Source organism: Antennarius striatus, chromosome 8, assembly GCF_040054535.1.
Source record: "Antennarius striatus isolate MH-2024 chromosome 8, ASM4005453v1, whole genome shotgun sequence".
Lineage (NCBI taxonomy): Eukaryota > Metazoa > Chordata > Actinopteri > Lophiiformes > Antennariidae > Antennarius > Antennarius striatus.
This window is the reverse complement of record NC_090783.1, coordinates 11402004-11415319: the sequence shown is the minus strand read 5'-3', so window position 1 is coordinate 11415319 and position 13316 is coordinate 11402004. Positions and strand designations below refer to the sequence as shown.

The 13316-nt window shown below is 44.6% G+C and overlaps 1 protein-coding gene across 2 annotated transcripts in view; it reads right to left on the bottom strand.

The window, feature by feature from the left end:
• Positions 1-12241, bottom strand: part of man2b1 (mannosidase, alpha, class 2B, member 1) — a 52632-nt gene extending 40391 nt beyond the window's left edge. For both annotated transcript variants that reach the window (XM_068321612.1, XM_068321613.1), the window contains exons 1-2: positions 12092-12241; positions 11777-11879 (exon numbers count right to left, since the gene is read on the bottom strand). In XM_068321612.1, the coding sequence (XP_068177713.1) occupies positions 11777-11879; positions 12092-12226 (238 nt within the window). In that variant the 5' untranslated portion in view covers positions 12227-12241. The remainder of the gene's footprint in view (positions 1-11776; positions 11880-12091) is intronic.
• Positions 12242-13316: the final 1075 nt, after the last annotated feature.

The following is a 13316-nucleotide window of genomic DNA, read 5'->3' as shown; positions in this document are numbered from 1 at the left end:
AACAGGAACAGGTTTTTGAGCTTCTGACAGTCCAGGAAACAGTGGAAAATAGTTTCTCTGCAAACAGAACAGTTTTCCGACACATTTGGATTTAAAGTTGAAATAAAACTTGACGGCCATAGCACTATGTAAAACCCTTCATTGGAGAGCTCCAACGTTTTTTAGAAAATGGTGACCTATGGAAAGAAGGGTTCACCCCCGGTGCAAGACCAAGGTGAACCCTCTATGGAGTATCAGCCTGATCCTTAACTTTTTCTTTGTTTAAAATTTTTACCATCATTTTGTACATGTTTTTACCATTACTGCCACTGAGGCTGATCAGGTCTGACAGAGTCCTTAAAAAAAGGAGATAAGCTCTCTATTGATAAGGGACCGGCAACATCGGGATTTAAAAGACCTGTTCAATAGAAACTGATGAAATTCAGTTGCTGTGGGGTGAGTAACCTCCTCCAGCTTCGCAGCAGTCTTTCGACGAGCCTCACCAAGGTCACACCCACAGCGGAGGACAGACCAGCAGCATCGTCTAAAATGGGTCCACAAAGTTCCACCACAGGCCCAAGGGTGGACATTTTCACCGCGATGAACTTGTTTTCTACTGCAATGTCTTTCACGTTAAAAAGTCCTCCTATGATGACAGGTTCTTTTAAAATCCAATAAAGTGAGTTAAAATCCTTTGGTCTTTTCTTTATTAAAAAACTCCAGATTTTAAAACAGTCTGTTAAAACAATGGAAGGTCTTTCAGTTTGACGCTCCACAGGTCCATTAAAAATAAGGCATGGTTGAGTCACTGACCTCAGCAATGGGCCAGGACTGCCTGCGTCGTGGGCCGCCACACCAGGTCCCAGTCAGGAACCGCTGGATGAACTGTGCTGAGACACCTCCTTCTCCAAGACCCCGTTGCTTATGAACGGTGGTGAGTTCAATATAATCACCTTCTTAGTGGAGTTCGCCAGGGTGAGAAGAGGGTGAAGGTGTTCTGAATCACCACACCGCTCGACTGCCTGGTTCACCTTGTCAGCACTGTCAAGGAAAATAACCACCGCGTTTTCCATTTGGAAGGCTGACTTTATGCTGCTGTCCCCGACCTTCTCTCCCACTGCTAAACTCACCTCTTCCACCGAGCAGCTGACTGTTGGTGCCAGTTTAACCTCTGATGAATGCACCAAGAACACCTTGGTCAAGATTTTTTTCTAGTGTTTTTAATCTTCATGAAAAACAATGTTCAACTTTTTGTTTTCAAAAATATTTTTTCATAAAGTTAAACATTCAGTGCACTACATTCCCCTGAGCACTCAACATAAATCATTATGAACTTACGGTAAAAATGAAGTAGCTTATGTTATATTGTAAAAAACAAACCCTTGTATCCATTTATGCTTTGGAAAACATTTCAACAATTTGTGGGAATTGTTAAGTGATATTTTAATCTCTCCATCTCTGTAAACTCCTATGTTCGTCACACCTACGCTATATGAAAGTCTGCAAAGCATCCAGGGCACAGAGTGGTTCACAACATTGGATGCAGATGCATTTGGTCTTCCATGTGCATGCAGCATCATGGCATCTGTTGGCAGTTTTCACCTCGGTGAGTTGGGGCCAGTGATACCCTGACCTCACGGGCTACTTGGTGACTGTTCTCCGCGTCACAGGTGGTATGGTCCCACTCTTTTGCTTTGCTGGAGGGTGCCACTATTTATCGGTGCATGAGCTACAGAAGCTTTGAAGGGGAGGAGTCTCATCTTTTCCAGACCATCAATCAAGTAGAGGAACCAGGCATTCACAATGGTCACATCCAAAAAAACATCTCCATCTGTTGTGGTAGATTGGTCAACAAGATCAACCCCACCCACGTGTTGATTGTAAAGGGCCAAAGAGAAGAGTTTTTGGAGCATCATCATTGTTTTTTCCTTCTTGATCACTTCTGTTGGCAACACATTCAGGGGACTGGCCGGCACAGGACCAGACCTCACTGGACTTTTGAGCTAACATGCGACAGTGATGTTTGCATTATTGGTGGCAACACAGGAAGCTCCTCTTCCCATTTCTTTCAGTTGTCGCTTCTGATTAGCTCCATTCTGTCCGTTTGCTCTACATGGCCTTGGACCAAAGTACATGCAAGATTTATTACAGTATTTGCCGCACTATAAGGAGCACCTAAAACCCTATAATTTTCTCATAATCCCGTAGTCCATCCATCTTCCACAGCTTATCCGTAGTCGGGTCACAGGGGCAGCAGCTTCAACAGGGAGCCCCAAAATTCCCTTTCCGTGGCCACATCCACCAGCTCTGACTGGGGGATCCCAAGGTGTTCCCAGGCCAGTGTTGAGATATAATCCCTCCACCTGGTCCTGGGTCTGCCCCGAGGTCTCCTCCCAGCTGGACGTGCCAGAAACACCTCCCTAGTGAGACATCCCAGAGGCATCCGCACCAGATGCCCAAACCACGTCAACAGACTCCTTTCCACGCGAAGGAGCAGCGACTCTGCTCTGAGCCCCTCGCGATCAGCAGTGTTTTTCACCTTATCTCTAAGGGAGACACCAGCTATCCGCCTGAGAAAGCCCATTTCAGCCGCTTGTATCCGCGATCTCGTTCTTTCGGTCATGACCCATCGCTCATGACCATAGGTGAGGGTAGAAACGAAGAGTGAACAGTAGATGGAGAGCTTTGCCTCTCTGCTTAGCTCCCTCTTTGTGACAACAGTGCGGTAAAGCGACTGCAAGACCGCTCCTGCTGCCCCAATTCTCCGTCCAATCTCACGTTCCATTGTTCCATCACTCGTGAAGAGGACCCCAAGATACTTAAACTCCTTCACTTGTGGAAGGACCTCATTCCCCACTCCCGTAGTGCGACTTATAATCCGATTCGCCTTGTATATGGATTAATATTACTATTTGTATTGATTAAAAACAAGATTGCTGAAAAAAAGCCGGCGGTCTGGCCAGCAGTCATGACGCACTATGCCACCAGGGGAACCCTCAGACAGTATTCGGGCCGTACTACGCCCCCTAACAACGTTAGTCAAGGGGTGTTGCTGAAGTGCCGACTCTCACTGACCTACTGTTTGACGGCAGAGCAGCCTGCTGAGAAGAACACCGGTGACGGGCTACGATAACGTAGCAAAACATTTCAACAACTCCATTAATAAAGTTTGACTGATTGACTGATCTCAGTATTTCCCAACCACTGTGGCGGTGGAAATAACCCACTTTAAACTTAATTGGTCTAAAAAATGCCATTGTGCTGTAATCTGGTATCTAGTGACAGTCCATTCTATTAGTCTGCGGAAATACACGGAGAAACTGGCATGAAGGTGAATGTAAGAAACCCGAAGCTGAACTTCCAGCCTTTTCTGAAACTTCACGAAAGAGTAACTGCTAGACAAAAATGTTGCCACAAGAGGACACAAGCCAGTGTCTTATTGGGCTGGTCCGGAGCCCGGATAAATACCGAGGGTTGCGTCAGGAATGGCATCCGGCGTAAAACTTTTGCCAAATCAAAGATGCGAATCAAACCTATGACTTCCATACCGGATCGGTCGACCGCCATCGGTGCTGTTGACCTACAGGGCGCCCGGTGGAAATTGGACTACTGTTGATAGAAGAAGGAGAGGAGGAAAATGTGCCCGTGAGAAAGAACGCCAAGAGTATTGGACCCTGAGTAGGGACGTTGAATGTTGGAACTATGACAGGAAAAGGTAGAGAGTTGGTTGACATGATGCAGAGAAGGAAGGTAGACATGCTGTGTGTCCAGGAGACCAGGTGAAAAGGTAGCAAGGCTAGAAGTTTAGGAGCAGGGTTCAACTTGTTCTATCACGGTGTAGATAGGAAGTGAAATGGAGTAGGAGTTATCTTGAAGGAGGAGTTTGTTAGGAATGTCCTGGAGGTAAAAAGAATGTCAGACAGAGTGATGAGTCTGAAGCTACAAATTGAAGGTGTGATGTTCAATTTTGTTAGTGAGTATTCTCTACAAGTAGGATGTGAGCATAGAAGTGAGAGAGTTGTCATTGGAGCAGACTTCAATGGACATGTTGGTGCAGGAAACAGAGGTGATGAGGAAGTGATGGGCAGGTTTGGTATCCAGGAGAGGAATGCAGAAGGACAGATGGTAGTTGACTTTGCAAAAAGGATGGAAATGGCTGTAGTGAATACTTTCTTCCAGAAGAGGCAGGAACATAGAGTAACCTATAAGAGTGGCGGTAGGAGCACACAGGTAGACTACATCTTGTGTAGACGGTGTAACCTGAAAGAGATCAGTGACTGCAAAGTAGTGGTAGGTGAGAGTGTAGCCAAACAGCATAGGATGGTGGTGTGTAGGATGACTCTGGTGGTGAGGAAGATCAAGAGGGCAAAGGCAGAGCAGAAGACGAAATGGTGGAAGCTGAAAAAGGAAGAGTGTTGCATGACTTTCAGGAGGGAGTTAAGACAGGCTCTGGGTGGTCAGGAGGTGCTTCCAGATGACTGGACAACTACAGCTAATGTGATCAGGGAGACAGGTAGGAGAGTACTTGGTGTGTCATCTGACATGAAAGTCGATAAGGAGACTTGGTGGTGGAATGAGGAGGTACAGGAGTGTATACAGAGAAAGAGGGTAGCTAAGAAGAAGTGGGACACAGAGGACTGAGGAGAGTAGACAGGAGTACAGGAAGATGCAGCATAAGGTGAACGTAGAGGTAGCAAAGGCCAAACAGGGGGCTTATGATGACTTGTATGCTAGGTTGGACAGTAAGGAGGTGGAGACTGATCTATACAGGTTAGAAAGGCAGTCGGTCCTGATGATATACCTGTAGAGGTATGGAAGTGTCTAGGAGAGGTGGCAGTAGAGTTTCTGACTGGGTTGTTCAACAGGATCTTAGATGTTGATGAGCCATACAATGAAGTTATGGGAGAGAGTAGTGGAAGCTAGACTAAGGGCAGAAGTGAACATTTGTGAGCAGCAGTATGGTTTCATGCCAAAAAAAGAGTACTACAGATGCAGTATTTGCTTTGAGGATGTTAATAGAGAAGTACAGAGAAGGCCAGAGGGAGCTGCATTGTGTTCATCATCATTGATCACATCATTGATGTGGCAACCCCTGAAGGGAAAAGCCGAAAGGAAAAGAAGAGTCACTGCGAGACAAAGGTGCATGGTTTACAGCATTGATCTGCAAATGTAGTTGATAGCTCTGGGTGGGCGGCAGAGGGGCGCATATAAGCTTGTGTATTTTGTCTGGCAGCGACGTGCGGTGAGATTCATGGCGGTGAGACACCGACGATAAAGTCAGTTCTATGAGTAAAAAAGTGTCACATTTGTCAGTAAATTAGCAGCCTGACATTAAAAACTGGTTAAAAATTTGTTTAGGCAGTAAATAGCTGCACCTCACCTCCGACTGGACTACCGATCGATTGAAACAATTTTCAATTAATAAACGAAGATGAACATCAGAGCTTATCAGGAAATAATCCGCCCTGTTCGAACTGAGTGCACTCGTAATGGATTTAACTAGTTTTAATGTCAGGTTTTTTAATATGCGTGTTGACTTCTTTCTAAGATGGCAAAGTGAAAAAGTTTCCTTGATGAGGCTCAGAATGGCTCACTGAAATAACAATAGCCTTTCACAGCTGACTAAAGGTATTCAGTCATGAATGCCCTAGCTAGTGGACAGATAGCGCAACTACAGCCACTAGTTTTTTACATCTATTTTGATATTTTTTATTGTATGCGCCTTATAATCCGATGCGCCTTATATATGAAATAAATTTAAAAGTAAACAATTCATTAAAGGAGCGTCTTTTAGTGCAGAAAATACTGTAATTCCTTATGAAGCCTCTCGACCCCTTCGGTCATCTGGGACAGGTTTACTGTGTGTTCCCAGAACCAAACAAAGTGAAGCAGCATTTAGTTGTTATGGTCCTCACCTGTGGAACAAAGCACCTGACTACCTCAGATCTGCTCAAACAGTCACTTCATTTAAATCAGGGTTAAAGACATTTTTGTTCACATTTTTGAATTCGTTTTTTAATTATCTGCATTTTTTTAATCAGTGGTTTTAGTTTAGATATTTTATTCTCCTGTTTAATTAACTTTTCCATCTAATTGCTCTTTTATTGATATTTTATAGTCTTGTTTTAATCCCCTTTTATCTTTGAAGTGTTCTTGTGTTTTGTTGCCTTTGTAAAGCACTTTGAAATTCCCTGTGTATGAATTGTGCTACACAAATACACTTGCCTTGCCTTGCATGTACCTGTGCCATAGATGCTTTGTTCTTTCAAGGCATTGATGAGTGGAATGCTGCAGAAGTTATCAAAAAACACCTTGGGATTTGTCTGTATCTCCATCATCCTCAATTCCTATGCCTCTGTTCCTCTCTGGCAGCCACTCATAATCATTGTTATCACTGGAGCTGGACAGAATTTCCTTGATTATTTTGTAGGCCACCTCATTCTTTGCTGCATTTGATGTCTAAATAAAATAATTACTATAGTAACTCAAACTACTGTATTTTCCGCACTACAAGGCGCACCTAAAAGCCTAAAATTGTTTCATAAACCCGTAGTGTGCCTTATAATCCACTGCGTCTTATATATGGATTAATATTCATATTAATACTGGTTAAAAACATGCTGAAAAAAAGCCAGCAGTCTGGCCGCCAGTCATGCCGCACTCCGCCACCAGAGGAAAACCCTCACAAGGCACCCAGGCCTACGCCCCTTAACAAACGGTAGTCAAGGGGCGTCGCCGAAGTCCCGGCTCTGACTGAGCTGCTCTCAGATGGTAGAGCAAACTGTAGGAGCACCAGTAATTACGTAGCAAAACATAAGGAACTTTCAACAAATCTATTCATAAAGTTTGACTGACTGACTGATCTCAGTATTTCCTAACTATTTGGCGTCGGAAATAACCCACTTTAAACTTAATTGGTCTTAAAAATGCCATTGTGCTGTCATTTTGATCTAGTGAAGGTTTATTAGTCTGTGGAAACACACGGAGAAACTGGCATAAAGGTGAATGAAAGACCCTCAAAGCTGATCTTCCAGTCTTTTCTGAAATTTCAAGAGCAGAGTCACTGCTAGACAGAGGTGCCAACGGGTGTGCTGCAATTGATTTACAAATGTAGTTGATAGCTACATTTGCAAATCAAATGTAGCTATCACAAGCCTGAATGCGCCCCTCCGCCGCCCGCGGAGGGGCGCATTCAGGCTTGTGTATTCTGTCTGCAGCAACGTGCGGAGAAATTCACGGCGGTGAGACACCGACGTTAAAGTCAGTTCTAGGAGTAAAACAGCGTCATATTTGCCAGTAAATTAGCAATGTAGCCACAAGAGGACACAAGCCAGTGTCTTATTGTGCCAGTCCCAAGCCCGGATAAATACAGAGGGTTGCGTCAGGAAGGGCATCCGGCGTAAAACTTTTGCGAAATCAAAGATGCAAATCAAACCTTTGACTTCCATACCGGATCGGTCGAGGCCCGGGTTAACAACGACCGCCATCGGCGCTGTTGACCTACAGGGCGCCGGTGGAAATTGGATTACTGTTGGTCGAAGAAGGAGAGGAGGAAAGTGCGTTCGCTCGAAAAAAGAGAAGAGTAACACCAAGAGTATAGGACTAAGAGTAGGGACGTTGAATGTTGGAACTATGACAGGAAAAGGTAGAGAGTTGGTTGACATGATGCAGAGAAGGAAGGTAGACATACCGTGTGTACAGGAGACCAGGTGGAAAGGTAGCAAGGCTAGAAATTTAGGAGCAGGGTTCAAGTTGTTCTATCATGGTATAGATGGGAAGAGAAATGGAGTAGGAGTTATCTTGAAGGAGGAGTTTGTTAGGAATGTCCTGGAGGTAAAAAGAGTGTCGGATAGAGTGATGAGTCTGAAGCTAGAAATAGAAGGTGTGATGTTCAATGTTGTTAGCGGGTATGCTCCACAGGTAGGATGTGAGCTGGAGGAGATGGAGAAATTCTGGTCGGACTTTGATGAAGTGATGCAGAGCATGCCTAGAAGTGAGAGAGTTGTCATTGGAGCAGACTTCAATGGACATGTTGGTGCAGGAAACAGAGGTGATGAGGATGTGATGGGCAGGTTTGGTATCCAGGAGAGGAACGCAGAAGGACAGATGGTAGTTGACTTTGCAAAAAGGATGGAAATGGCTGTAGTGAATACTTTCTTCCAGAAGAGGCAGGAACATAGAGTAACCTATAAGAGTGGCGGTAGGAGCACACAGGTAGACTACATCTTGTGTAGACGGTGTAACCTGAAAGAGATCAGTGACTGCAAAGTAGTGGTAGGTGAGAGTGTAGCCAAACAGCATAGGATGGTGGTGTGTAGGATGACTCTGGTGGTGAGGAAGATCAAGAGGGCAAAGGCAGAGCAGAAGACGAAATGGTGGAAGCTGAAAAAGGAAGAGTGTTGCATGACTTTCAGGAGGGAGTTAAGACAGGCTCTGGGTGGTCAGGAGGTGCTTCCAGATGACTGGACAACTACAGCTAATGTGATCAGGGAGACAGGTAAGAGAGTACTTGGTGTGTCATCTGGAAGGAAAGTAGATAAGGAGACTTGGTGGTGGAATGAGGAGGTACAGGAGTGTATACAGAGAAAGAGGTTAGCTAAGAAGAAGTGGAACACTGAGAGGACTGAGGAGAGTAGACAGGAGTACAGGGAGATGCAGCGTAAGGTTAAGGTAGAGGTAGCAAAGGCCAAACAAGAAGCTTATGATGACTTGTATGCTAGGTTGGACAGTAAAGAGGGAGAGACTGATCTATACCGGTTGGCAAGACAGAGAGATAGAGATGGGAAAGACGTGCAGCAGGTTAGGGTGATTAAGGATAGGGATGGAAGTCTATTGACAGGTGCCAGTAGTGTGATGGGAAGATGGAAAGAGTACTTTGAAGAGTTGATGAACGTGGAAAATGAGAGAGAACAAAGACTAGAAGAGGTGTATGTTGTGGACCAGGATGTAGCAAAGATTAGTCAGGATGAAGTGAGGAGGGCATTGAAGAGGATGAAAAGTGGAAAGGCAGTCGGCCCTGATGATATACCTGTAGAGGTATGGAAGTGTCTAGGAGAGGTGGCAGTAGAGTTTCTGACTGGGTTGTTCAACAGGATCTTAGATGGTGAGAAGATGCCTGAGGAATGGAGGAGAAGTGTGATGGTGCACATTTTTAAGAACAAGGCAGATGTGCAGAGTTGTGGCAACTACAGAGGAATAAAGCTGATGAGCCATACAATGAAGTTATGGGAGAGAGTAGTGGAAGCTAGACTAAGGGCAGAAGTGAACATTTGTGAGCAGCAGTATGGTTTCATGCCAAAAAAAGAGTACTACAGATGCAGTATTTGCTTTGAGAATGTTGATAGAGAAGTACAGAGAAGGCCAGAGGGAGCTGCATTGTGTTTTTGTAGATATGGAGAAAGCTTATGACAGGGTGCCCAGAGAGCAACTGTGGTATTGTATGAGGAAGTCTGGAGTGGCAGAGAAGTATGTGAGAGCGGTGCAGGACATGTATGAGGACTGTAAGACAGTGGTGAGGTGTGCTGTAGGTGTGACAGAGGAGTTCAAGGTGGAGGTGGGACTGCATCAGGGATCAGCTCTGAGTCCCTTCTTGTTCGCTATGGTGATGGACAGGCTGACAGACGAGGTTAGACAGGAATCTCCATGGACTATGATGTTTGCAGATTACATTGTGATCTGTAGTGAGAGCAGGGAACAGGTGGAGGAGAAGCTAGAGAGGTGGAGGTTTGTCCTGGAAAGGAGAGGAATGAAGGTTAGCCGCAGTAAGACAGAGTACATGTGTGTGAATGAGAGGGACCCAAGTGGAAGAGTGAGGTTACAGGGAGAAGAGATCAAGAAGGTGGAGGATTTGAAGTACTTAGGGTCAACAGTCCAGAGCAATGGAGAGTGTGGAAAAGAGGTGAAGAAGCGTGTACAGGCAGGATGGAACGGGTGGAGGAAAGTGTCAGGTGTGATGTGTGATAGAAGAGTTTCAGCTAAAATGAAAGGAAAGGTGTACAAAACTGGTGAGACCAGCGATGTTGTTTGGTCTAGAGGCAGTGTCACTGAGGAAAAGACAGGAGACAGAGCTGGAGGTAGCAGAGATGAAGATGCTGAGGTTCTCTCTGGGAGTGACCAGGAAGGATAGGATCATGAATGAGTACATCAGAGGGACAGCACATGTTAGAGGTTTTGCAGATAAAGTCAGAGAGGCCAGACTGAGATGGTTTGGACATGTCCAGAGGAGAGATACTGAATATATTGGTAGAAGGATGCTGAGTTTTGAACTGCCAGGCAGGAGGCCTAGAGGAAGACCAAAGAGGAGGTTTCTGGATGTAATGAGGGAAGACATGAAGGTAGCTGGTGTGAGAGAAGAGGATTCAAAGGACAGGGCTAGATGGAGGAAATTGATTCGCTGTGGCGACCCCTGAAGGGAAAAGCCGAAAGGAAAAGAAGAAGATTTGCCAATAAATTAGCAGCCTGACATTAAAAACTAGTTAAACAATTGTTTAGGACATACAGCAGCAAATTGCTGCACCTCACCTCCGACTGGACTACCGATCCATCAAAACAATATTTAATTAAAAAAAGAAGACGAAAGTCAGAGCTTAAATATCTGCTTCAAACTTCAGATCAGGAAATAATCCGCTCTGTTCGCACTGACTACACTCGTAATGAAATTAACCAGTTTTTAATGTCAGGTTTTTTAATATGCGTGTTGACTTCTTTCTAAGATGGCAAAGTGGTCAAGTGATCAGGTTTCCTTGATGAGGCTAGGAATGGCTTATTGACATAACAATAGGAGCCATTCAATGGTAGTCAGGAAGTCATGAATGCAATCATGACTGCCTGAGCAGCACGGCTCTATCTAGTGGACGGATTGAGCAACTACAGCCGCTGCAGTTTATCAACTAAATTTTATTTATTTTTTATTGTGTGCGCCTTATAATCCGGTGCGCCTTATATATGAAATATATTATAAAACAAAACAATTATTGAGGGTGCGCCTTATAGTCCAGTGCGCCTTAAAGTGCAGAAAATACTGTACTGCTAATGTCCACAAAAAATTATATTTTAAATGAATAGCTTATAAATATAAAATTTATGCACTGACTTACAGTTACGAGAGACAGTGACCTAATTATACAACATGTTAAATATACGTCATATAATTGGGTCACGACCGTCGACTTCCATGGATATTGGACATAAAAATTTCAGATTTCAAAGAGATAATATCCTTCCCTGGATGCTACTGTATATCATATTTTTTTAACCACTGGGGCTCTTCAGCATAGAAGGATTGACAGGATATGTCAGCAGTGGTCAGCAGGGGGAGCTGATTAATGACCATCTTAATTTACCCCTACACTGACTCACCACTGAATTGACCTTAACGGACTAAGGCAGTAGAGAGCGGCTGATATGCAGTGCCATCATAGAAACCCATGCGTTAAAGAGAAAGTCACATTTTAGTAGCCGTCCACTGTAGTGACCGCGATGCAGCAGAGGGTTAATGGCATGCCGACGTGTCATCCTCTCGAACCCAGAGCTCACTGACATGTCCACCCCTGTGGGCTGCCAGATTGCCCCCTAATCCCCCCAAACTTCCAAACATAGCTGATTAAACTATATTAACAGGAATGTGAATAAACATGAAAAATAAGCACACAAAAAAACAGAACGAAAAATGCACTCAGACGCTACACACTCCTCACAATTCTTCTCACAGCATGAACCAAGAGTGAGCGTGTGTGTGTGTGTGCGCGCGCGTGCGTGCGTGCGTGCGTGCGTGTGTGTGTGTGTGTGTCAGACTAACCTCCATAGAAATACTGGTCAACAGTCTTGAGCCAGCCGACATCGTCGTGAGTGTGCGGGACCAGGTGGACATTCAGCAGGTTGGACTTGGTGGTATGACATGACTGTACACACACAAATACACAACTAAGTACACGTAAACACTCTACCACACCGTAAAGCAATAAACACCTGTGTTTACAGGATTCACACCGGCTACTGTAACCAACAATGTAAAGTGAGGGGGAAGTGACAGGGAGAACAGTAAAGTAGTTTAGCCTTTAGCTAGCTAGTAATGCTAAACAACAATGAAGTTCAAGCCGTCGCCGGAACTCACCTCGTATCCGCAGGTACCGAACCGTTTCGTGTCCGGACGGAGAGGAAAACTTGAAACGAGACTGATCAGTAAGAGAAGACAACCAGCCAAGCGCCCCAAATCGGTCGCCATATTGGATAGCAGACTCTTAATCATATGACTTGGATTTATAGTAAGGAGCGTCACGTGGCAGAACTTCCTTCATGATGTTTGGAGTTGTTTCCCTCAGTTTTGACTGTCAGGCGGTGCTGAAAAAACAAAACAAAACAACAAACGAAATAAACAAAAAAAATGCATGAAAACCTCGCAGTGACTGTGTTCACCTCAAGGGGCAACTTCATTCATACCCACCAACACCCGGGTCACTCCTCTGGCGGGATATGTGTCAATATGTGTACAGTTATGAACTCATTACTTGTCCAAAGGCAATACAATATCTTGGAAAGGAAAATCATTTTGAGAAAATGGATGCTTATATATTATTTGTAATTCAGAAATTGGTCAGTGTGTTTTACTGTACACAATTACATGAAAAAGCATTAATCTGAAGATTCTCACACACACACACACACACACACACACACACACACACACACACACACACACACACACACACACACACACACGAACACACACCACAACTCTCCAGTTTTCATATACTCAGGCAGGGTATTGGTTTATACCAGATGTTAAGTGACGCTCTTATTTTGGGACTTCCTATTGTGCCCGGAAGTGGTTCTATGTGGATGTAGTACTCTTGTTCGATTGAGTATGACGTGTAATTTACGGTATGTACAAGTGTTCAGGTGAGCGTGGCAGGCTCCGGTCTAATAAAAAGAAGATAAACTTGACGTTCCGATTGTCGTTCGTTACGCCAATTCCGTATGAGCATTTCTGATATGTTAACAGGTTATGGCCCCAGGGCTGAAGATAAGCGAGCGTGAGTAGTAAGTTAGAAGTTCATCGCGACGTATTACGCGATAAAGTTTAGAGCTGAGGAGAAAATTGGCGGGATACAAGATGGCGAGCGACTGGACTTTCAGCACCGCAGCTGCTATTCGACGGGTCTGAGGAGAAATACGACCTGTGGGAAACACGGTTTTTAAGTTGCCTACACATCATGGAGCTGCATGTGACACAGAACGAGGACAATGTCACTTTTGCCGACTTCAAGAGAAGAATGCGAGTTTATGAAGAGTCTGAGAAAATGAGAATGACCGAACACAGTACAGATAACTTGATGAAA